We start from the raw sequence: 27,164 nt of genomic DNA on the forward strand, positions 1-27,164 counted from the left end.
GTTATTTTCACTGTTAAAAGAACAAAAGTAAAAAAACAATAATTTTTGTGTTATTTTGAGTTATAATGAGTTATTTTGATGCTGTCAAATAACTGAATGACTACAATGATTGTGAATTTTCCTGTTATTAAGCACACATTTTCTGTGATTATGACTGTAATGACTGGGTATCATACAGTAATCAATTATTACACAACATAAAAGGACATGCCTTATTTCTGAACCTGTTGCCACAACACAATTGGGGTTAACATTTTTCTTCACCCCTGGGCTTTTATTTGTACAAATAAAGAGAAAACCTTCAGGACTTTGTTGCTTTAAAATCTTCAGATTTAGATTTTTGAACCACTTTCGACTTTATTTATCATCTGTTAGTAAAGAGTGGGGGTGCAAAATCCTCTGTATCCATGGATGTGTAGTTATAGCAACAACTGTGTGATTACTGCTTCAGACATAAAAAAAACCCCAATCTTAACCAGTTACTTCAAAATTATGGCTCAGCTACTAAAACATACCACTGTTTTATTAAAACAGAAGTTGTTAGTTCATCAATCATCCAGCTGCAGACTAAGGAAGACAAACTGTCTGACAGAACTGCAATTTAAAAGCTCTCAGGTCTCAATGATCCGATTTCCAGCTTAAAGACAAATCCAGCACAGCATAGTTGTAGTCTAATTTGCCTGTAGCTTGGTTAGATTTTTCAGACTTTCAATACATTTAAACATATAAGACACTGTCCATTGACCACAATTAACAGAATCCAAAGAAAATATTAAGATCCTTTGTGTTTATTGGACTGTTATCATGATAACAACTCTAAATAGCTTAATGTATGGTCACACAGAGAACATTAAAAGGGAAAATAGGCATAGAGTTGTCAGATGACAACTCTATGATCAAGAAATTGATCTTGACTTTACTCCACGGGATCTGCTTTTTGAAGGAAATCCTTTATTCCTGGAAATGATGTGGAACACCAGCTCAAATTTGATAAACCATAGCTCAGTTCAGTCACTCTTTATGTCGTCTGCAATTTCAGCAGTGAAAACCTTGTCTGTGGTTGCAGCCAGTGATGCTCAGTCACAGCATGATCTGGCTGGTGTTGTCTTCCTCCCTGTCAGCAGTGCAGGGATGCTGCCCTCGCTGATGTGCACTTACAGTAAGTGAAGGAGTGATGTTTCAGAGATGGGTAGCATTTCCAGTACTTATCGACTGCTGCGAGGCGGCACTGGATGACACTGCATTCAGACACATTAGCGGCAGGAGGAGACTTGACAGGACGGAAACGGACGGTTGAGAAAGCGAAGAGGGCAAGATGTTGAGACTTCACCTAGCTCACTGTTGGACACGGATGCATCGATCGCAACCCCGGCGCTCTCCCATCTGCTTCCTGTGTTTTCATTGCGCTATCATTGGAAGAGAGCAAACAACAACGTCAGGGGAAAGGCTGCTGATAGCTCCGTATCTAATGTGCTCAAGTCTCCAGGGAAAGAGAGTTACATGGGATTTAATCCTGAATAGATATCTTTATATCTGAAAAGATACTGCTCATGAAAAGAGGATAGAAAACAGACATTTTAATGATCAGATATCTGGCTTCAAGTGCACCAACTGTACTTTTATTTTTATCTTGTTAAAAATAAAATGTTTTATTCCTGTAGATTTACAGATAGTTTTTAAAGTCTTCAGCAGACTTGTCTGTGTGAATTCCACCAGTTTGTGAATTAAATAATCATGTTTGTTACACCAAAACACATTAATGATCCTAATGGTGCTATAATTTCATGTGAGCTATTTAACTTCTGTGGCTTCCCATCTCTCACAGTTTAATCTAATCTTTTAAGGTTCTTTTTCTATCATTTACTTTAATATATTTTGGTATTCTCTGAGGGAAGCTTTGATACCCGTGCTATATACGTTTTTCATTACATTATTTTTAGATTAAGGGATGCTGGTGCTTAAAACAAACCTTTTCTTGTAAAACAAAATATGTTGATCTGCAGAAAGTTCCGTTTGAATTATGTGATCAAGCGTAAAATGTTTCAGCTCAGTTTAAAATCAAATTTTCATTGAGTAATTTGTCAGAAAGCCACAAACTAGGTGTTCATTTTTCCTGCATGTCTTGTTATGCAGGTAAGGGACATACTCAGTTCTCTTTCTCACTAAAGTAAAGGTTTCCTTTAAAGAACATCAGCTTCTAATTAAAGGAAAATGTGCCCAAACTGACAAATAGGTCACGGGTCAGCCTGCCAACCTGAAAAAAAAGGATTTCCTTGCCCCTGTATTTCTCATCAGCCATGTTGGCAGATGGTTTAACACTCACTTTGACCTCTCAGAGAAAACGGGTATGTGTGATCTGTTTGTCCAAAAGATGAGGGACTGAAGGGGTGGCAGCCCTGTGAGTATTTCAAATAGAAGCAACCATTACTGTAGAACAGGAACTAATTAACGCTAGTTGTTTTGGAAAGGAGCCAAATTTTATTATGCAGATGAAAGGTTTTCCCCCTACTCCTGACCTATTAAAAGGTCTGGAAAAATCAATGAGCGTGCATGTGAAGACATACTCCAGAGCCATCACAGGGCATTTAGGGATTGTTGTTCCATCAGATATGTTCTGCTCATCTGCATGTCACCCATCAGTTAGTCAGGGCTAGATGTTTATTGTGGTTGGTAATTAACTGTGGATAGCAATACACTACTATTAGAGTTTTGATTTAAAGTTGAACTTGCAATGGAAAAGTCTGAACAGTATGTCAATAGGAGTTGAGTATTACCAATCACCTTCTTGTGTTATGAAGTAAATTTCTTTAAGGAAACCTTGAATAGAACATTCTTATTTTTTCCCACAATACGGAAATTAATTTATCAGGACCAATGTAACTTTTTCCTCATTTATCTTTTTCTTTGTTTCAAGAAAAAAAATATATTTGGAGCAATGCCTAGCTACTCAGTCATACTCTGTTTCAATCCACCTCATCAGCTAATGTGGTAGAACAGATGATTCTGTGTCTGCAGGTATTATTTTCAAACACCTCAGAGACCCAGAAAGCACAGTAACACAGTATTGCTGACAACATTCCACAACTGCTAGAATGATCCAAAATTTATAGGTTTACTCAATTCTTGGCAAAGCTGGAGTGGATTAGTGAGACACGGTGAATCTAACAGATTAATATAGCTGGCAGACTCAACCACACAGGAACAGAAACACCTTTTGTTAATGAAATCACCTCCCAAATAAGTTTCTTGAAATGTTGAGTTGTTGGTATATGAAATAGCATTGCATTCCACTGATATGAAAAATTTCATTTTGAGTTTTAATTTGCTAAAGCAAGTGGTGTACGTATGATTAGCATGTCAGCCTTTCACCACTTTGAGAATTTATTTACTCTTCAACAAGCTCACTGTAAGATACATTTCTTCTACAGATAACGCAACTATTACTGATAACTGCTGAGAATCTCATTTTGGAAAACTCCAAGTCGATGACATGTGGTACACAAGTAGACTAGTACTTGTGTACCAAAGAAAATATTGGTACACAATATCATGTGGATATCACATCAGCCTGATATTTGGAACTAATGTGTAAATGAGGGAACTCAAATATTACCATTAAACCATAAAACGACCATCTGACAGCTGCTATGGAAATTAATAACGAAAGGGTAGAGAAACTGTTAGAAATGAGAAAGATCAATCTTTGTCTTCAAATGTTTTATTTCGAAGGCCTGAAGCGTTCAAAGTCTCTGAGACTGAGGCAGACCAGTAGAGAAGAGCCGCCACACACACATATATTGGAAAAGTAAGCACAAGGGGAAAACCTTAAGTCTGGAATAGAAAGTAAAAAAACAACTTGATGCATAGACACCTACTTTGAACCTTCCTTGATCTCTGTGGTTATCACTTATGTTAATCTGACCTTTCAAATGTACCTGCTCCTTACACTATGTGTGCTTAGAAAACTGCTTACATGCATACTTGCAAAGGAAATAAAACAGACATGTCTAAGAAAATAAAAGTGCAGACGTATGTACAAAGTTTTCCACTTCACAGCGTACAAACCCAAAAACATGACCATGCTAAACTCTGTCACAAATGCAATGTTGTAATTAATCTACAAGGCATCCTTTGTGCTCGGTGACCCTCACTTACTATTTTAAGTGGCTGTCAGACGCTCTGACTGGTGCTTGATAGCACTATCGCTCCACTCATGATTCCACCACTAATACCCCAGGGGCTCCTTCTAGACACGTCCGTTTTTACAAAATGGTGTCATTGATATAATGATAACTTCTCTTCGTGTGTGAAATTATTTCTCTTCCGTGCTACAATTTTTTTTTTCCTCGAGTATTTTAAGTTCATTTCTCAGAAGCGCAAATGGGATTTTCTGTTGTGATGCAACATTTGTATAAAAATGAGCGACGTGTTCAGAAACTGCAAATTAGATTAAAAATATTACATTTGCAAAATTCCAATGAAAACAGCTATTAAGTTAAGCTCAGAATTATTACTTAGATGTTATTGGTAACAGCTCAGCCTGTGGTCTGTGCCTTGACTTCACACTACACACAGACATACAAAAGAGCTTTCAGCAGCACCAGCTAAAGGAGAGGCGTGGGTACACATGGAAAATATGCACAGAAGACTCCCTCCCTCCTGACCGACTTCCCTCTCTACATTCCCTCTCAATCAAACAGAGCAGGTACTCCAACAAGAGGCAGTGCACCAGCTCCTTCTATTCATTTCTTGTTATATAATAAAGCAGTAAAACTGAAATTTGACCAAACACCATTAATCACAAAGGTTTTGAGCACTGAGCTTAATGGACAGATTCATACTGGGCATCTATGGGTAGTTAATTTGCCATTTAAATCCCACCTGTCTGTGTCAACTGGTCCATAGAGCTGAACATAAATACACTTGGTAGCTGTTCCAAGGCTTGGGCTGAATCCATCTCTTCATGCATCACTACAGCCAGAAGAGGGGAGTGTGTGAGAAAGGCTACACTGTGCAGATGCCATTATAAATAACATGTTTTTTCATAGATATATCAAATGTACTGGCATTACAGCAGATTCCCATACTTGTGTACTGTGAAGTCTTTATTGTGTGGTTGTTTATGTGAAATTACTTTTGATTTATATGGTTCTCCACAGGATTGAACATATTATTATAGCTGAGAGTTGCAACATTTTTTCCATTGACTACATTATTCGGCTGGCAATAATGTAGAGAGGTGTTATTTTTCAGCATATGTTTCAACATGAGCTGCATGATGGAGCAACTGATGGCATTGTTGCTGGTCCTGGGTTCAAATCCTTCCTGTATGGAATTTGCATGTTCCCCACAGGCACTGGTGGGCTCTCTCCAAGTGCTGCGGTCCCAAAACATGACTATCAGATTAATTGGTTACTCTAAATTGCTATAATATCTGAGTGTTTGTGTGAATGTGTGTTCATCTCTATGCTGCCCGGTGATTGAGGCGACCTGTCCATGGTGTAACCCACCACTTTCCCAGTAACTGTTTGAGATAGACACCAGCAACCCATCCCCATGTGTGAAATGTGGCATTTGGATTTTTTTTCTCCCAATCATCACAGCCGTTTATAAATGTCTGTACATGTAGGAGCATTTGTGTGATTGGATTATCAAGCCTAAAATTGGTCATTTCTGAACAGTCTGCTTGATGCTTGTCTAATTGTTGTGTGTCCGTCTTTCATTCTCCTCACACAAGTTAACATGTTTCCACATTCCAAACTTTTTTAAGGCTTTGTTTCATTCCTTTGACCCTATTTTAGTCCATCCCTGCTGGTTTAGCACTTCAGGGACTAGCACGACTAATTAGAGTAAGAAACAGGTGGAGTCACTCTGTAACAATCAGTCTTGTTTGTGGTGCAGGGGGATAAAGCCCACATAAGGCAAACTCTTTGTTTTTGCAGGTTGAGCACCGGAAGGGGGGGCTTGAACTTTTGACACACAAATGGAGCCCCTCTGCAGCTTGCCAGACTCTGCTTAATGTTCTCCACATTGGCTTATGCGTGAGTTCAGTAAGTCAAACCTCTCCTTATATTTAAAGTAATTCAGAAAAGGAAAATAAAAAACAGTATGTTCTGTCTGAAAGGTTAGTCATTGTGTTGTCACAATGCTTTTTTTATGCTTGTTCACAAAAAAATTAAATTTTTTTGCACCCCAGTAAGCATGAACACTTCTTTTAGAGGGTTATCATAGTTGCTGTGTTACGATGGCATGCCACAAGGCAAGTTTGAGGATTACATCCACTTTATGATCAAACATCTTCAATCTCACTGCTTAATATGATTTCTGTGTTGAGAGTACAGGCAATCTATTTAATAAATGGACCTGGACTACTTGGTATCACTAGTCTCACTTTAAGATTTACTGGCAGAAACAGATTTTTAGGATCTAAAGCAGCACATGTTTATTTTTTTTTACCAATTTACTGAAAACAATCAAATATATCAGATTTTTAGATGGGTGGAGCTGAGCTGGAATGTTTTATGAAAAAAATCTGCGAATACACAAAATTTCTTCAAATACTAAACCGGGAGTAAGTGGTGGTCCACCATTTTATTTAAATGCCTTATATGTGAGATTGGACATTTTTAATCCCATTTATATAGTTTACAAAAAATAAAGTAACAAGAATGAGATTAATAAGTACATAGTCACAAATTTGCTTCCTTACGGATCAGAAGAAGGTCTAGATATAATGGTAATATTTGAAACTAAAAAAGCTCTGATCTTTTCCCAGGTAAAGATGTAAATTTACCTGGGACTATTGCAAGGTCTGTTTTACTGACAGGCATGCTAACGTCTTCTGCTTCTTTCAGAACTGCAAATAAGTTAAAGGCAGTGCCTCTGTCCCAAGCAAAACTGTTTATTATTTCTGGTGCATGTGAGAATGTTGAATCAGCCAAGTTTGTCTTTTTCTAGTAAGGGGAAAAGTTTTGTTTATAAGGTGTGAAGGACACAAGGGTACTCTGCACACCACACAAGCAGAGAAAAAACATAAACACTTCCTGCCATTTCATTAAAGCAGTTTCAAAAGTGTGATGTAGTGATGTAACTGTAATGTTTCTTTCATTGATTAAAACCACGACATAGCTTGAAACAGTCTAAGCTATGACTCCTCTCTACTTGTCATTGTTATGTCAACGAGATTTTACAAGCGGTTAGTCTGTCTGTGCAAACTCAAAACAGACTTAAATACTTGATGCCAGATTTTTGTAGTAAAGTGGGCAGAAAATAAATGTTAATAGACCTTTGCGTAAATCAGCTGAGGCAAAACTCTTAGATATTCATCTCCACCAACAAAAACTAGAGGATTTATTTAGTAGAAGCTCAGTGAGGCACGGACCAATAACTCTGAATGATAGAGCTGTTCAGAAGCAAGAAAAAGTGGGGGAAATGACACTGGCTGTTTTTGCATGGAGCAAGGAAAGCCACTTTGTTAATGAGGATTTCTGAAGCATTGACATGGAGGTCGTTGTATGAACGTTTTGTAGTTGCTCTGCACATTGTTTAGGTCTGAGCTGCAGGTGTGTGTCGAGTAATGCATGTTTTTTATGAAATGGCCTCATGTGCTACTGTTGTGATCATGAGATTGGCAAATTAATAAAGATTTTATTTTTTGTTTTTTTACTTTGTCAGCAGTAAACAAAAAACGTTTTTAAACTCCTCCAGTTAGTTTTAGTTTATTATTTTCTGAAACTTAGAAAAGAAAGTATCAAACTGACTCAAGATTAAGGTGGAATCTTTTTCAATGAGTAAGGTAGCGTAAGCATAATCATAAGCTCACATTCTGTTACAGTTTAGTTTACTCAACTTGTTGGAGGCTGTATGAATTGACATTTTTATGTGAATCACATTCTCCGACATTTACAACTTGGCATACATAATTTATTTGTGTGTGTGCCACATGTGTAATTACTGGGTGCACCTTGTCTATCATCATACAAATCAGAGCACTATAAATTCAGGTTTGTACATGGCGTTATTTTGCTGTCTGCAACACAAAGTTAAAAATATTGCTGCTTTGCCTTAGACGGGTCAGATCTTGTCTCAAATCCTTTTGATCTGAAACACTTGTCATTCAGGTTCTAAATTTAATGTGCAGGGTTTAGATGATGTCCTGGATCACTCCACAAGTTGTATCTTTAAACATTGATATTGGCAGTCCAATAGCAGTGATTTCTTGTTTTGTCTCTCTGGATATGACATCTTGACATTGTGCAGAAAGAGTCAATGAGTCAGACTGAGGGAGAAACATAGACAGGGTGAGGAAAAGAGGAAGGGAAGGAGGGGGAAACTTGCTGTGACAGCCTTTTCACTCTTCATGAATAGTGTTCTTCGTCCCACTCAGCTTTCTTGGTGACTTCAAAGCATCAATCTCAGCTGAGTGATTTGCCCTGCTTTGTGGGAATTTTGAATATTCACCAGGACCTCTGTCTTTCCATCTGAGCACGTGGATTGTTATTCTGTAGATTTCCCTGCTGGTGTCTTTGGCTTTGGAGCTACTGCTCTGTGATCTATGGTTTTCCTCAGCACTCCTGTTTTAATCTTTTTATGTTTTTACATTCATTCATCTGAATTCCAAGTAAACACAGAGAATTAATAAAGGTGCTACAATTTGGTGCTATATTCTTCTTCATTCCTACAGGGATTTTATGTTTTGATATTGTGCTTGCATAAATTCATTGAATTAAAAATAAAGTTTTAGTCCTGCTTGTAAGGCAAACATTGATTTGTAGTTTAGTCAAAACACCAGGAAATGTTAATAGATTGTAATCCAGCACATAGTTTTATCTTTATTGATTTGGTTTCTGATCTGTGGATATGTTAAGAACTATCCAGACCGCTCATATCATCAAGAACATGTTTACTTTCTCTTGCCAGACTTGCTTCTAAAAAAAGGAGAAGCAGTTTAGTTTTAATGTGGAGCATAGCTGGAACAGAAAGCTGGGTGTGTTTTCAACTTTCAATCACTTGGGACTATCTTTTTATTTAATTTTTTTTTACATATATGGAAACATCCGAAGAAATATCCCAAACATAACAGTACTGGTGAAACAAAATGTAATTTGAACTTTTGTATTCATTATTTAAAGCATTATATTTTCATCATTTTATTCAATACAGTTCAGTTTATTTTTTTAAACTCAATTAATAAATGTTCTCCTCAAGCACTTTCTGTGACAGGTTCTATTCATTATATACATTCCAGTCTAAATTCATTCAGTCTAATTTAATTCAATACTATACAGAAAGAGCAGTGCTTCACAGCAGTGGTCCCCAACTCTGGTCCCAGGGCTCACTGTCCGTCTCGCCTGTTTTAGATGTTTCCCCACTCCAGCACAGCTGACTCAAATGATTGCAATTGTTTCAAAAGCTTGTTAATGACCCATTCATTTAAACCAGGTGTTCAGCAGCCGGGAAACACCTAAAACATGCAGGACAGCGTACCCTGAGGACCAGGGTTGGTGACCTCTGCTTTACAGTGCAGTGCAATACGCTACTTTATATAAATAAAATTACATTTGCCTTTACAGAACATTGCAGCTCATTTTATTTTGTCCTATAGTAACACAATACAGCCTCAACAGGCCTTTATTTATGAAGAAAACCAGCTGATTGCATCATATCTTCATTTTGAAGGCCTCCATCCTGAGAAAGCAAGTGGTGACAGTTATCTTTTTTTAGAAAGAAACCTCCAGTAGAACCAGATTCACTATGAGCCTCCATCTGCTATAGCCAGCTTTATTTGTTTCCCATTCCCCCTGCTTTTAAAGTTTGTCCAGCTTTTGTTGTATTGTGAATTTTTTTCTTATAATTGAAAAAAAATGAAGCTGTTCTCTTATTTTGCTAAACTTTACATATAAAATACAATAATAGGTGCATATATGGTGTCATTACACCACAATGTACAGGTCTTGGTTGTGAAAATGGAGGCATATTGTTCAGAATGAGCTTGAAAAGTAAAGCATTTTAAGTGGTGGAAATGCCTAAAATCTGGAACTTATGAAAAAAATATCCCACTAAGATCTGACACAGAACCTTAGATAAGCATTACCTTTCAGTTTAGCATCTATGGTGGAATAATAATAATAATCTCAAAAATAAGATTTTCTTAGTTTTACTCTAACTGCTTGTAATACTGACAATGTTGAATGCAATAATTGATTGGACTTTGTTTGAAAGATCCAACACAGGAAACTGATTCAGCATGTTTTATGTTTTAGAATTAAATTACTTTAAAAACGTATGCTGCCGATGTATGGAAATATAGCTGTTTCTGGGCAGGACTTAGCCTCTGACGTTTAGGATCCTAACAATGCCTGTAAGCCTTCTTGTAATCTGTCAAAAACAAGTGATCTCAATATGCCAGACTCTGTCCATTTATGATGACAAGGTTAGTTCTCCATTTTTTGTGATATTTTTTTTTTCTGACGTTCAAAACCCCAAGTCTGATCTTTATCCTGTTGGATGATGAAGATCACATTGAACCATTCGATCTAGACAGCTGTGATGCCATGCTAATAATCTGCTCTTCAGGAGTCAATGACAGCAGATTTAACTTTGAGCTGCTGAAAATCCTCTAAATTTCACAGAGCATAGGATCACTTAAGCTCCATCTGAAACTTTGTTCACGATACGCATTCCATCTCTGCACAAGGTAATTCCATCATCTGTGTCCCGCCATGGCTTTTTGTTTAACAGGTTAGCACTGACTTTTCTCAGTCATCCATCTCATTTTTCTTGCTGTGTGATGGAACATGTGTTTGCACTTTTAAAGTCCTTTCTGAAATTAAGAACTTAACAAATTTCCATGGTGCATTTCAATACCGGCACAAGTGTTCATGTAGCATCTCTGTTTCAGAAGCAAATATTTTCTTATGAAATGGAGATAGATTTCTTTAAACAGGTAAGTGGTATTTTTTGAACTTTTACTGTGACAGGCTAGAGTTTGTAGTGTACATAATCTACAGAACAAACTGAAAATGACCTCCCCACAGATCCCTCCCCGTTTCTCTGAAAGTGAATGAGCCAAAGTAATACATCAACAACTGCTCTGATAGCTCAAAGCCAGGCACTGAGGACCATGAAAATGCATTTTACACATTTTTCTTGTGTACAGCAGACATAGTTCACCTCAATGTGCGTTGCAGCTGCAGCACAGTATTTCTATACTGCTTTTGCAATACTAAATTGGCCTCAAATTTATCTCAGGGGCAAGAAAAGAGTTACGAATTGAGTATCCCTACTTCAGTTTTTTTTGTTAACTCTTTATTAATGAACCAGCTTTAGAATATACATTTTCTAAGCCCTCACAGATAAGAGAAGGTGTATTGAGGTGGGTTGAAGTGGAAAACCTCCCATGTCTTTCCTGTTTATTTGAATTTTTGTATTTTTATTTGATGCTGAAAGAAGTTTTTTGTTGTTTGATGTTTTACTTGTTTCAATGTGTTTTTTTTCTTGTGTTCCTTTATTGTTTTGTAAAACACCAAATTGCAGGTGCTAAATGTGCTCTTTGTTGCGCCTGATCTGCAATCTAAATATTCTCTAGGGATTTTTACAAAATGATGGAAAGGTTGTGTTTTATTTCACTAAGAAGAAATTAAAGTGCAACTAATCATCTTGAAAGGCACCTTCATAAATTAACCAGTTTGAAGACTTTTTAACTAATCTTGGGATAATAGATGTGCTTTGCTGTTTAAATTCTAACCATTAACTAGAGGCAAAGAAAATAGGAAGGGGAGCAGTAATTTGCCTGAAAATAGGCCTCACAATCAGCGTGTCCCACTTGCAACCCCCTCTGTGTGGTGGCATGACCCCCACCTGCAGAGCCGGCCACTCCACTGAACTTTCCCGGCCCCGGCCTCTGGGCCAAGTGGGCTGTCACTCCGAAGAAGCTCCACGCTGGGCATTTGATGGAGCGCAGAAGAGTGTGTGAAGTGCACTGACCCATTCAGATCGCTCCCCATGCACTGAGACCCCAGAATAGGCTGACTTATCATATGTAGCACACAGCTCTGCACAAATCAGACGTGACAGTTACAGGACTGGTGGAGCTCCAGAAGGGAGAGGTGACTTCTGGGGCCTGCAGTTCCCACCCAGTCAGTGTGTAAGAGGGAACAGGTGGTGGGTGGAGACACCCATATGGTAGTTGTTGGTTTAGTCTCATATCAGCCCTTTTTACAGTTTTGTTTTCCTCTTAATGTTTGATTCAGAAGGCTGCAAGGGATCTTGTTTCCAAAAAAACATGTTTATGGTTTGTGTGGTTGTTGTTGGGAGCTTGATCCAATCTGTCAACTTGCTAATTATTGTAATTTGTAGCATGCATAAATCGTTCTCCACTGGAATTTGTGCCTGCGGTTCCTCTGTTTCTACCATGGTTTGGTTGAGGTTTACTTACTGGTGCTGGATTAGTGTGAATTTTCCAAAGCCGAGGCGGTGCCTGGGGGTGTTGGCTCTAATCGCCTCTAATCACCTGACGTGTGACGGCCTGATCCTTGTTGCATTTTCACCCCTCACTGGCCTGTATGAAGAACTTAACACGATTCAGCCCACACATGAACTATAAAATCGCACACTTGGGTGCAGATTAATACATGGCATTTGGAGTTCAAAAGACATCTGTGGGCAGCTTTAGTTCAATTGTCACACTAAGAAGAGTGAGGGTCATGGAGAGCTTGAAACCCCTTTCTGTTTCATTCATTGCATATGATTGGAATTTCAGACAAAAGTTATAATTTGATGACTTTTATTTTATGTTCATACAAATAAAAATTATCATTTTCATAATGATGTTGTACCCCTGTTTAATAAACTTATTGGTAATTCTTGTTTAACCAAGTGACCATTTGAGCCCCCTCTCTCTTCCACTGTTATATTACGGCGTGGAAGCAGAAGAGTTTTGGAGAATCTGCTCTAAACTGGATTTTGTCTTAACTGCCTCTTTGGTCTTGGCATCAGTCAGACACTCTGTGCCTCACAGGACTAATACCAGTGGATTTAACCAGATTCTCTGCACATTTTCTTTGAAGTTCTTAGTTCCACATAAAGTTTTCATGTCCTTTCAGGAAGTTTTTACATTTGTTACTGAGTTTCATGCTTCATTCATTTTGTAGGCAACTTCACGACCATGCCTCACTTCCTTTTGCTACATCTGCTTTGTTTCATTTCATCTGCCTTTTCAGTTTGCAATGCATTTGTGTGCATTCAGTTTTCAGTTTGTGATGCATTTGTGTGTGTTTGAAATAACAGACAGAACATGTGTGGATATACTCAGCTGTTGCCTCTGCTGTGAAGCTGCCACAGAGCTGGACAAATAACACAGTGAGGGAGCAGTGAAGTAACACCCTCCTCTTCCCCCTCCTTTCCTTTTGTCCCAATCTTCTTTCTCCATGTCTGTCTCTCCCAGGCTGTCAGTGTGGAGGATTGCTGCAGGCTGCAAGGCAACTGTGAGAAGTTCCTGGGAGTGCTGAGAAGTAGAGTGGGAGTCACTTGCGAGAAGGAGAAGGAGAGGACTCCAACCTTTTCACATAAAGGATAAAAAAGCAGACCTTCTTGAGCAGGAGGCAGCACCTCTGGGATTGGAAGGAAGCCAGAGCTGGCAGGATGGTTGTGGTGGCGTGGCTGTCTGCAGAGTGGGCCTGGCAAGCTGTTATTCTGGTGGCTGGACTTGCATCTCTGAGCTGTGGTTCTGACGGTAAGTGCCACACAGAAAAACATCTTGTAATTCCTCTATATTTATGCTTGCACTATTACTGTTATAAATGAGGTACCTCTCTTTTTGAGTTTTGATATTCATTCTTTTGTGAGACCCATCATGCTGATCATGTTTTCTCTTGTTTTGCTTGAGATCACATTGAACTGACAGGTTGATTGTTACTTCTGGGAGGTTATCTATCAATTTCCCCCTTCTGGTATTAATGAGGGATAAGCTCTATTGAGAGATGATCCAAACCCCTCTAATTGTTTAAGGATGGACACTTTGAATGCCAACATGTCACTGCGCTCTACAGGCTTTTGACAATGTCAGGGGTTTGGTAGGTTCCCATCTTAAGAATGACTCTTTGCCCTTGAAAAAAAAGATCATGTTTTCAAAATGACTAAAATAGGCTCTGGAATTTTGTATTTTATAGCCACATATGCATCTTAACATAAATCATGTGTACTTGACATTCAATAAAACTCCAATCTTCAATAGAATTTATTTCTCCTTCATAGAAATGAATTACTTTTTTTATTTTTCAGTAGAGAAACTTTGTTTTGAACTTCAAAGTACAGACATTTCGTCGATTCATTAATTAGCAACAAAAAAAAGAGTGAATCCCCCGAGTGAAGAAGATTATTGCTTGCAGCGATGCTCACACAGTTCCACGCCAAGTCGTAAAATTATCATTTGGGCCCCACATGTTCCAACAAACACAAAATGTTTATAGACGTTCACATAAAAAGATGATCTAGGACATTTGGGCCAATGACTCTTTACTTTCTTGTTCTGTTCTTGGTGTAAGCTTTAAAAATCAATTGTTTTTATGCTTTTTATCTCAATTTAATTTCTCTTTTGTTTTACTTAATTTAATTTCTATTATGTTTCATACTTAATGTGTACTTAACTGAGCTGTATCTTATTTTATTCTTCTGATATTCCTTAATGATCCAAGTTTCAACGTTTTATTCACTTGTTAATTCAAACTCAGCAGGGTTCAGATAAAGTTGGTGAAAAATATTGGAAATAGTGATATCTACCTACATGTTACGATAAGGATAAATTCACAGCTTGCACAAAGGTTCTCTGTGCTGAAATTGTGTCAAAACTGAAGACCAGCTGTAAAATCCCAGACTGACAGTGTGGCTCTGAGCTAAATGTAACTTTCACAGTTGGTCAAGAAATACCTCAGCTACTGATGAATGCTTCTTCACAGAATCTCCCAATCTCTTCTGGATGGACCGAAGTAAGAGCTGAAACACTCAGTTAGGTCTGAAACCCAACAGTCACCCAAATATATAAAGAATGTGGAAAGATGGAGTGGAAAAAGTAGCTCAAAAGAAACATTGATTTCCACTTTCCCAGCAACAGCTATGGGAACCAGCAGAGGATGAGGTTTATATTTTTGCCTTTGCTGACTAACAAATAATACATGGACTAAGGATCTTAGATTTCTTTGCAAAGTTGGGTTCCACCATGTTTCTTTGTGATTCGATCTTCAACAGGTCACCCTAATGAGCTAAACATGTGGGAGGTTGCCATAAATCTGGGCAGCAAGGTCAGTTTGCCACCTGTTTCTGTAACCTGGTGAGGTTCACTGAAAATAGATGAATGCTAGCCCAGTCATTCAGAGGTGGTGCAGCACAAAACTAAAACATTTGCTACCGAAGCTGGTATTATCTTTAGTTTTTTAAATTGTGTTATTCAAATCCATTTCTCTTATTCAAAATGTCAGGCTTTGAGATCATGTGTGTGGGTTTTGTAAAGGAGAAACCAGCTGGTAATAACACCTTACAAATGTTAATGCTTTGACCTGACAATTTTATCTGATTGTGATTTCTTTTTAAGCACTCCAATAAAAGAAAAACATAAAATTGCATTTTGAAAGCCTTCCCCCTGTGAGTGGTTTTTAAAACCTCTGTCAGGAGAAGACTGCATATCATACTGCATGTGTGTGAAAGTAGTTGTTATTTAACAGGATGTCACTGTTTTAAAACTTAGCCAAAATCAATGGAATTGACATTTTAAACTCTCTAGTTTATATTTTTTAAAATAATATAAACTCTGAGTTTATATTAGCAATTAGCATGGTTAGCTAAAAATCACTCAAACAACCGTTTTGTTTAGTTTTCCTAGCGAATGTAGATACTTTACTCTGGTATTCCCAAAAGGCTGCATGCCTTCCAAATCCAGCATGTTTATAACAGATGGAGATTGTAAAGGCTTATGAGGATAAAAGAGAGAAACTTTGCAATTCTTACCCGCTTGTCCTCAGTCTGAATCAACTGACATGCCCCTATTTAATGCAATTTTTATTATTCTACACTTTATCTGCAGGAGTGTTTTTTGCATATCTGTGTGTGTGCAATGGCTGGAAATACATGAGGGAAGAGAAAGGGATAACTGTGATCAGTGTGTTATTAGAAAATAAAACAGCAGTCTTGATTTTTTCACATTAAAGACTGCAATATGAGGAAGAAACATCTCTAGTTCTGTATATATCTTGAATTCAAATGCAGGTGAGCTCAGATTTATATGGTTGTTGATGACTACCATCAGAAACCCTGGAATCCAAAGCAAATATTCAAACTTTTCCATACCAGTTGTTGGGATTCTCTTAAATTACTATGTGACTTTGACACTTCCTTTCGAAGATGCGTGTGGAAGTTAGTGTTATGCAGCAAGGTCAGAGTGCAGCGTGCCATAGAGGTCCAGCATTGCAACACGGCAGCAGTTGGTCTTCAGCAGCACTGGGCTCTTTCAGCCTTCTGTGAGCTGCTTCCTGTAAGGATGTGAATATGATTCCCCTCACACAGAATTTGATCCTAGTGCAGGTGTGCTTTTCTAGCAGTCAGTCTAGCCTTGAAGGAAAAACTTTGCATGGTTGTTCTGTACTAGCTCATGTTTGTAACATTCCTAAATCTGCATTGTGAATCTCCAGATTGGTTTAATTCTTGTGCCCCATTTAGTTTTTTGTTTTTGTGTCAGACATAAATGTGTAACTATATTTTAAGCAGATACAAATAACCAGATTAAATAGGACAAGCAATCTTTCAAGTAATTATTTAATGTATTGGGTGGTGGGAAAGCATTCCAAATCAACCAGGCCTAATTATTCATACCCCTAAAGTGTTTCTCAAACTTTTTCCAGCTGGGGACCACTTAACCAATTTAACAAACACTCAGACCACCTAAATTGAAATTGCCCCACAATAACATAACATCTTAACATACTATACAATCTGAAATGAAAATATTAGTTTCTTAATGTACTTATTGTTGTTTTATTTGTTCGTCCATGCTGTTTGGTAAATGTGAATGGCCACCAAAGCCATGAATCCACTCAGGGCATTTTAAGTGGACTGAAAGTGTGGATGTCAAACACATGGAAATCAAAAAAGAAGTTGTTCTTTACTACCAAGTGTTGTGTGTATTAATAACATTTAGGGCTATTTGTAATCTGTTAGCACAACAAAAGAAAAATAGAGTTGGTTTGCCGGAAACAAAAATCTTCTTCTGCGCCATTAAACATAAAATTATAAACCAATTTCTGTCATTTGTATTTATCTATTGTATTTAACTAATTAAATTAATTTAATTACATTTTCAGTTAACTTGATTAGTCATTTTTAATTAGTAAAAATAACAATAGCTGTTGACGTGTGACCAGCAAGCAAAGCCGTAAAAAACAAAGAAACGTTCTCACCAACTGAGACTTGTTCCTGGCATAGAGCCTAAAAAAAAAACTGAATTGCTCATGAATGACATCAATACTCTCAGCAGCAGGTATGGCTTCCTCTGATTATGTTTATTCCTGAGCTTGTATCTTGAGCTTTTCTTTAGCGTGACCTGGTTTTATGCCACTTATCCATAATTAATTTTAAAGACAATTCTTTGGTAAACTAGCTGTATGAGCTGCACTTTGAGCTCACATCACGGTAAATAAAGTTTGTTTACATGCAGTATCTTGCGGACCACTAGGGGGCACCCATGGACCACATAAATCTTTGAAATAACAGTGGAAACATGTAAAATGATGGTCAGGATTTATAAGAGAGACTTGATTGATGTTGTAATCCCAGACTTGATTGGGAATAATGTTTTTTACATATTATTTTTCATTCAAATATAAATATTCATTTCAAAACTGATCCTCCTTTTACATTGTTCTACTGTCTTTTGAGAGGTGGTCGTCTCTCCTGCCAGAAACACACTTGTTGGTAAACTGAAAATCATTTTAAAACTCAATCTGAAAGTATCAATAATTTTGGCTTAGTTATGAGCAGTAAGAATGATTTTCTTGGAGGTGGGGTTTCATAGTTTCCAACATGTTCAAAATTTAAGTGGAGCACACTTTCAAACACTCAGCTCTTATTTTCAGTCTTCCCAATAAACTAAGTTCATCTTATGGAAATTTTTGTACATAAAGATAGAAGCATATACCCCTTTTCTTTTTTTATCAGAGGCATTGTTGTTGGCTAAAGTAACATACTGTGGTGAGACTATGGTTGCAGTCTTTCAGTACATCTGTAATGAACCCCAGCATATTGTGGCTTTTTTCCAGTAAGTCCAGACCACTCAGACAGATAGAGGAGCAGGGAGGTGCATTGCTGGGAATTGTGGGGAAACAATGTTTAAAAAAAATGATCAGAGAAGATGGGATCAAGGTTGCGTGTTGAATCTCACACAACAACGTACAGAAAAACACAGCATCTTTGCTTTTTGTGTTCATAATTGTGTGTGAAAGACAGAAGCCTAAGAATAAGGGCATTTTGTCAAATAATGATACAATTGAAAACTTTTTCTTTCAATAATTCAATCTAAAAACTGAAATTCAAGTGTAATTAGATTTAATTTGCGTACATTATATATTTGTGTTATTGTTTTTGCATTTATTGCCATTAATTAAGATTGTTATGGCTTACAATTAAGATTGTAAGCCAGTTACGATATAAATTACAGAAGGCCAGTATGTCCATGTACTCTCCAGATGCATCTCAGCTTACTGTCTGTTAGACAACTTAGTCAGCAGTCTTTATTATAATTGTCTGGCTCATAATAATACAAAAATATATCTGTTTCTACTGGTCTCATGTAACATTTCAGTTGTCTGAGGATCTAAATATTGGGATGCAAGTGGCTGTAAGTCATAATTATTAAAATTACCAGAAAAAAACTGTTTAGAATAAATTACTTCTTCCATGATATTCCAATTTGAGATGCAACTGTCTGTGCACAGTGTAATCCATTTTTACTCATTACTTATTAGTTTGCAGGCCTCATTTTGCTTTGAATATGCCGTCTGTGTTTAAATAAACATTTGTTGATTTAGCAGCTCTATGCAGTATTCACCTCTATGCGCCACATTTTCTCCATGCAAACTGTGTGAATTCCTGAAAGTTAGACTCTGACTTTGGCACAAGAATGTAATGTGGTGCAGGGTCAGCGACACAAAGATCCCTTTGTGGGTGGTTGTAGCCTTCTGGCGAGGCAGGCCGGTCTCACCAGGTAGACAGGGAACAGGTTGAAGGAAACGGCATGATGGAAACAGATGACCCAGAATGGGTGTAGCGGCAGAGGCAGCGAGACGGCGTGGAATGCGCTTTCTTGTATGATGTTTGCACATGTGTAGGTGTCTTATGTGGCAGAGGTTCTTTGAAGCCTGCAGGGGGGTGGTTAGGAGGAATGGTAGTGTGATGTTAGGGTGGAAGAGGATGCATGGCCCTCCTGCAGGCTGGGTGTGACCCCAGTAGAGTCGGGCTGAACTCTGGAGGCTCCAGGGAAGATGCCTTCTTTGAGGAAGTTATTTATTATGGCCACCTGGAGCAACTTATCTCTCCTTCCCTCTCATGTTTGCCTCGGTACCTTCGATGATGAGCGATCAGTCTTAAAGTTCACAGATTAAGCAACTGCTGCTCAAGTGAAACAGTTCTGTTTATGGGAGCACTTTATAAAGCTTTTTTATTGACCTAAAATCCTCCTGTCGACATTTCGTTCTAATCTCTGGAAGCATTAATCATGGCATTGATCTCTAATTGTTAATTTTATTGACTAGTATTGACACTATTGTCTGTGTCTGAACCGAAGCTCTCTGTAACATACCAACAAATCCTGATAATTATGTCATTAAAGGTAAAATAACCTTTTGTGTAATTAGTTTCGTGTGTCACATAGCTGCCAAAGTTCCTGCCAACGATGCAGTGCCATGTCAGATTGTATTTCTTGTCAAACTCCTTTTTAACTCAATATAGCTGAGTTAAACTATTTTTCTTTCTGTACAAAAAACAACCACCAAACAAAAAGAAATGTTCATCATATGCCTGAACCACCTGAACTGATCTTTGAAAAATCAATGGGCTTGTTTATGAAACAGAGCTGTTTTTTGCTTACTATGTTTACACATGATAGTCTAATTTGGGAGCAGTAATATCATTGTTGTTAGTAGTGGAGCAGTTCATCTTTGCAGCTGATGCCTCTGCGAATGCTGCAACAGTTTATTTGTAAGTATTTCCTTTCCAAAATTAGCATGTTATGTGTCCCAATAACATATTCTTTTACATTCTCTGAAATGTAAAATAAATTTTTTTTGACCTTCCCACTAAATAAACTGAGTAAAATAGATCCTACGGTATTCACAGGCGTTGGGGACCACAGCCACCATCCATGAAGCCCTAGACTTGAGAGAGCATCTCAAATCCAGAAATACTTGAGACGCCCTCTATATTGTAGTTTGAACACAAAATATATCTTAATATGCAGTAATACAAACATTGGTAATTGCTTTTGCACTACCACAGAAACTCACATCTGCAGTCTTCTTTATCTCTGCTCTTGGGGCTACAGCCAATTAATACCAAGAAAAATAAATGCCACTCCTGGATTGGCTTCTCTCCAAATTGCAGCCAGTAGCGTGTCAAGTAGCATTGCACGTAGGTATTTTAGTTTCCCAAGCCATAGTTTCTTTTGATTTTGACATGCTCTATTGAATAAATCTGTGAATTTTCCACAAATAATTTGGAGTCACATTCTCCAGAAAAATCTGCAAATAGGTGAATCCACAAATACTGAACTTCAAGAAAGGGATTCAATGTCTTTTTTTTTTAAATGGTGTAATATTGTGTTCATCCTAATTTGGGCCAATCAATTTGTCAACCTGTGTACACGGTTTCGACCCACATGTCTAAATGTTACACCACAGAGCAATCCTTCAGAACCCCTTGTCTTTGAAATCTGAGACACGCTCACTGGACTCACACAAGAAACTCTTTGTCACGCATTGATCAATTTACTGATTATCAAATTATCTACACTCAGGAACTGTTGGTTGCATTATTGATTATGTGCATTATCTCAGTTCATATTGAAAGCTCTTTTCCATAGAGAGAAGGACAGACAAGATTATTAACCAAACTGTATTTGGAGATAAAGAGACAAGAGCCAAGTAACAGCAGCACATAAACTGTGAAGGTTTATAGACCCTCTGACAATGACGCTGAGCTACAGTCCCAGTTCCTGCAGTTAGAATGATTCACCCATCTTCCACGCTCCAAATTTCCCAGAATTTGACCATGTTTGTGTGCTATATCACGTCAGCGTTGAGGAGCCGCCTGTGGAATGCGTGGGGGACACAGATCTGGTTTCAGGATGACCTTGAGTGTGCCATGCCGCAGACATAGCAAATTTAAAGCTGTGTGAATGTTTAGAACAGGAGTGAAGGAAGGAAAAAAGCAAATGGTGTGCACTTTTTCAGGTGCACTAGAACTGTATTTATCATTTCATTTCAATATTTTTCCTAGTCTGGTATTAAAATTAAGTTCTTTAGTGTAATAAAGAAAACACATGTTGTGCACATGTTGTATCTATGCAGTCTGCTGTTGACCTGAGGCTGCATAGATACATTCACTGGCACCTCAGGTAAAATTTGCACATTTCCTTAAAATTAATAAATTTTTTACTGTAAAACCATAATGTATAATTAAAAAAAATTTGAATCAAGGTTTTTTTTTATATCACTTCTACTTTACCTGAATGTAAGATTAAGGTACAGGCAGTTCTAATCAGACTGTGTCTTTGAGTTTTGACCTGTCAATTTCAAAAGTTTGTCCATTTTTTATTTCATACAAGCTACAAAATCAAATAACATAATTTATCTACTTTTAAGTCCATTGCTAAATGCAAAATTCATGTCTTCCTTTTATTAACCTCAAGACAACGTTCATGAAACATGCATCTGTATTAAAGTGGGAATTTTCAGCTTTAAACATTTAACAGCGAAAGAATCAAATTTTTCAGTGAATGACCTGCTTACTACAAGTCAGAAGTGTCCATAACCTGCTCCTGTTGTCTTTGAATGCTTGCCTCTGACATAAAAGGAAAAATAAAAAGTGAAAACAGTATTTTTTTTTCATAAAATCTGACTAGGGAGAGATAGCGAAACAACGGTTGCTGTTAGGGAGGATCTGAGCGGCTCCAAAAACTTCCCCTCTGACTGAAACAGCAACACAGATTACACTGAATGGACACAGAGTTGCAGTTAAAGAACGTCAGTCTGTTTATACCACTCTTTGATTACGTAGTTCTCTGGAGATTTACTTACCGCTCGTTATCAGTAGCTGCTCTGCTGTCAGGCTGCTTAGATCTGCTTACGCCCGGCATAATGAAACCTATCAAGGGAAGCTTTTCTTACAAATGACTGACAGAATCAAAGTGAACATCCTTGATTGTGCAGGTCTTTTCTAAACAAAACTCCAAGTTTTTGAACTTATATTTATAACTGAGTGCTTCTGTCTTGCTTTCTGGCTCCGTATAAAAAAACCCTGGCAGACTAAAGAGAGTGAGGGAGTGAAAGTTAGACTTTCACTGCGATGAAGGCATCCATCTAGTGTGGCACAGAACTGTTCAGCTTCCTGACCACAATCGTCCTTAGGGATGAGCTGCTGTCAGAACTCGTTTTACTCTGCATAGAGGAACTACATGCACCTTCTGTTGTTAAAAAAGAAGCATTCCTCCTTAATTGTGATTTTTAAATAATAATTTAACTGTTTATTTCTTGCAAGATAACCAATTTCTGATAATTTTCTTAGTTTTAATTTACATAAGCATTTAATTTACATTATATGCTGCTATTGTTAGTTTGGCAGGTGTTGAACCAGATATGAGTAAAACATGAGTTGGATTTAATCCAGAGAATCAACTTTCATGATATTTAAAGTATTCATATCTTCTCTGTGAACTTGTTAATGCACAGAACTGTACATTTGGAAATTAACTTGGAGACCAACTTTCCTGTGTCATTCTGTGTGATGCTGGACAGCCGTGAAATTTCCACGACTATCCTTGGCTTTTAGATACATTAATTTAAATCATTTAGAACATGTTAAACACGTAATCTGCTCTTTGAGTCATTTTTTCCAATGTTTCAGCTTTTGGCTTACAACTTGACGGTATCAAAGATTTTGTTTTTAATGTCGTGTCTATTTGTGACATGCTGTAAAAAAATAATTTGGATTAAAAAAAAACCCTGGGGAGAATCTCATAAGTGACTGTAATAGGATTGTCATTTAAGATTTAATTGATGCTGAGTGTGGACAAAATACAGATAAGTTGCATAAGTCTACTGATGTCAGAAAAATACTTGTTTTATTTAAAGTAAGCCATCGCCTTTTGTTTTATTTAAATGATTGGTATCATAATGAAATAGCAAATGTTTGAGGTGGCTGTTTTGCTTAAAAGCCATTTTTACCGTTACATAGAAGTAACAATGAAACATCACTTAGATTAAGAGGAAACTTACATATAGATGCATTACAATAAATTACAAGGTAAAACTAACCTACTCCAATAAATCAGATTTAAAAGGAAAACTCTTACATTAAGATGTAGTAAACGAATATAATGTGTAAAGCAGAGGGACAATAAAAATCCTGATATTATTGATCTGATGTTAAATCCTTTTTTCACACTTTTAAGTTTTATTAACTGAAACAATTATCAATATTATTGTAAATAGACTCTTGAAATATATCCCACTCTGTCATAAATGTACATATAAATTTTACTTTTTTAAAGAGAATTATTCCAGTAAATTAACTTTGGTATGGAGATGAGGCTTCAAGAGCTTTACTGCCTAAATAATCTGGTCTTTATCAGATTCTAAGATAAATTAAAATCTCTGAAGTGTACACAACAGAGATTAGACCATGCTATTATTAGTTTATAAAATACTGACGACACTTCAAAACCCTATATATTAAAAGGTAAAGCATACCTCTGTTGATCTGTCTTCTTCTGTCTCTCTCTGTTATAGCTTTTAGTATTTTTAAAGTAACATTTTTTTACCTAAACAGCCAACCTTTTGGACACCATGCTACTGAGGAGTGGACGGAGGGAGGAATCGGACGGGCCATTGGAGGAGAGCAGCAGCACTGCCACACTTTCAGCTAAGCGGTGCCACTGCTACCCTCAGTGCCCCGATGGATCCTTCAACAACACCTGCATGTATGCTGGAGTACACACCCCTACATGCTTACACACAGAAAAATGAAATTACTGTATAATGAGCCTAATTACATGTATAATGTAAAAAATTAGCTGTCGACCATTATTAGAAAGATGAAAATTGATGTTAAATCTTTGTGTGCAATAAATAGAAAGATGAACTAACCATTTAGTTGACTTGCGCAGAATGTTTGATTCAATCTTGGAAATCTTGTCTTGCATTAAAGAAATTAGAAAAAAAAACACTAGACTGTAACATTTCCATAAAAATTGTTCTAATACTATTAACTTCAATTAGATTTTTTGGTAACACCTTATTTTAAGGGGGTGGGCGTGAGTCTGACATGAGTCTGTCATAAACATGACATAACACATGTCATGAACATGAATGACTCTTCATAAACGTTTACGACTGTTGTCATGAAGTGTCATTTGGTAAATTACATTTTTAATGGAAAAGTGCACTAAAAGTTGCATTAAAGGTTTATTGAAAGTGCCAACTTTGAATTATTTAGTAAGTAATAACACTTTTAATGGAAAGTTTCCTTAAAGCTTGCATAAAAAGTCCATTAAAATGGTCAACTTTGCATTAAAAGTGTCATTATTTACCAAATGACACTTCATGATAACAGTCATAAGCATTCATGAGAACTATTTTTTGTTCATAACAGGTGTTATTTCATACTTCTGACAGTCTCGTGTCAGTCTTATGCACACCCCTTCAAATAAAGTGTTACCAAAAAAATCAAATTGAAGTTAATATTACTAGAATAATTTTTAAGAAAACTTTACAGTCATAGTAAATGTAAAATTACCTTTTTCCTTTGTATGTTATTTATAAAGTTTTACAACAATTAAAAGTTCAGTTTATTAAATTATAATATGCATCTTTCAAACTTTTATATATTTAATGTATGATACACCTGTAATTGTTGATTGTTCAGGTAATGACTTGTGTGCATTGATTTCAGGACCAATGGTTTCTGCTTCGCCATGGTTACAAGAGAGGAGGGGGGTCATGCTGTATTCAGCACAGGTTGTTTGGCGCTGGCTGGCTCTGAGTTTCAGTGCAAAGTAAGTTTTTATGCACGTATGTTTCACAATATTTATCATGCTTCCTTCATCGTCAGACACTGTTAGGTAATTTACTAATGCTGACCCTGGCAACTGCCCATGTGACCTATGTTATCCACCACCACTGATCTACATCCAATTGAAAAAGTGGCAGGAATTGCAAATATTGGTTAACAAAAACTCTTCATGCAATTTGACTCAGCATGAACCACTTGGCAGAAATGAGTGTAACGGTGGTCAAAAATGTGTCTTCAGCTGGTAGAGACATACTTTAAAGAACTTACAGCTGGAATTGTGACCAAATATTGACTGAAATACAATGTATGTCACATATTTTGTAAAAAATCTTGTATAAGTTATAAATTAATATCCAAATGTGACAAAAACTTTTGCAAGGCATTGTATCTTTTGGCTCTGAGTTTTTTATTTTTTAATTTTTTTCACAAATATTTCTAATATTCATCTAATTGTTAAGATATGTATTTTTTGTGTTTTTAAAGGATACTTTGAGTACACGCTCCCAGAGAGCTCTCCAGTGTTGCGGCGATCATGACTACTGCAACAGAAAACTACATCCAACGCTTCCTCCGCTAATCACATCAGGTAGTTTAAGTCACACAGTGAAACTTGCCGCACTCTAAGGTTTTTAAAGTGGCTTCAATCGGGCCAACGCTGGGTCGGTGATGGACACTGCCATTTTAAACTGTTACTAACCACAGTGTGTTGCTGGAGGGGACATGACTCCTGCTGCTCTGGAGAAGCAGAGGAGAGAGTGGCAGGTGGAGCAGAGTGCAGACTTGGCTTGTTTTCTCACTCAGTAATGAAAAGGACAGGCTCTCCCCAGGGCCTGCTTGAGTTTCTTGCCTCAGGACGGATGTGAGGTATATGTCCATCTGTCACTCCATGGCGAGCCAACACACACGCACAAACACACGCATTCGTTCTCTTTTCTGCCTTTTTCAAAAACACTCAACATGTTGCTTTTGCAAGTACATTCAAGACTCTATTGGCCATCTGATTTCTCACCTCAGCTGTAGACAAATAGAGTGTTATGCTTTTTTGGGATGCTGGCAGGGCCGATCATGCACTGTTCTGCAAAAGTGTTCATAACCTGCAAACTCTTTACATTTTATTCCTTTAAAACAACAAATTACTTTGGTGAGACTTTATGTGATAAATCAGAACGTAAGCGTATCCCATAATCATGAAGTTGGAAGTTAAACATACATAATTAAGAAATATACTGTATTTCTTTGCATAATTGCTAAAAAATGTCCAAGAGATAGGAATACTTCTGCAAATTTAAATACTCATGGTTTTATTTTGATGTAGTTAGATTTTTTTTTGTAAATTTGGAAAGACAAGAAGCAAACCAGCATCATTTCTAATGGAAGAAGATGTTAAAAATCACATTGTGTGACATTTTTTAACATTGGTGTTATAAAAAAGTGTTAAATTTGCACTTTTTGTGCTGCACAAGGTGAGTATTTGCCAATCTTTTTTCAATGAAATAATTAACGCAAGTCAAATTAAGTACATCTTGTTTATAGTCCTTTAGCTTTTGTTTTCCATGAAGCATCTGCAGCCTCTTCAGTGTGTGTGTCTGTGATTGACAGCACCGAGACAGAAAGGCCAGAGCTCTGGAGCCGTTTTGGGCCCCTGGGGTTTCTGCAGCGATGTATGTCACTGTGACACGCAATCCGTGGGATTCAGGAACGGGATGTGATCGATAACGGGCTGTGAAAGCACGGTGCGGGAGGTGGAAGGGTGGTGGTGGTGGGGTGGGCGGTGTGCATGAGTAAAACCGAAGGGGATAGAAGGGGAGTAGCTCGACCCTGCCACTCACAATTAGAAC

The 27,164-nt window shown here is 37.3% G+C and overlaps 1 protein-coding gene across 2 annotated transcripts in view; it reads left to right on the forward strand.

Moving 5' to 3' along the window:
• Positions 1 to 27,164, forward strand: part of LOC102226015 (bone morphogenetic protein receptor type-1B-like) — a 47,672-nt gene that overhangs the window by 16,345 nt on the left and 4,163 nt on the right. Inside the window, exons 3-7 of one of the 2 annotated variants that reach the window (XM_023338643.1) lie at positions 5,943 to 6,050; positions 13,445 to 13,732; positions 24,085 to 24,235; positions 25,207 to 25,309; positions 25,810 to 25,912. In XM_023338643.1, the coding sequence (XP_023194411.1) occupies positions 13,642 to 13,732; positions 24,085 to 24,235; positions 25,207 to 25,309; positions 25,810 to 25,912 (448 nt within the window). In that variant the 5' untranslated portion in view covers positions 5,943 to 6,050; positions 13,445 to 13,641. The remainder of the gene's footprint in view (positions 1 to 5,942; positions 6,051 to 13,444; positions 13,733 to 24,084; positions 24,236 to 25,206; positions 25,310 to 25,809; positions 25,913 to 27,164) is intronic. The other variant, XM_005810098.2, reaches the window with a different exon arrangement.

This window comes from Xiphophorus maculatus, chromosome 8, assembly GCF_002775205.1.
Source record: "Xiphophorus maculatus strain JP 163 A chromosome 8, X_maculatus-5.0-male, whole genome shotgun sequence".
In the NCBI taxonomy this organism is placed as follows: domain Eukaryota; kingdom Metazoa; phylum Chordata; class Actinopteri; order Cyprinodontiformes; family Poeciliidae; genus Xiphophorus; species Xiphophorus maculatus.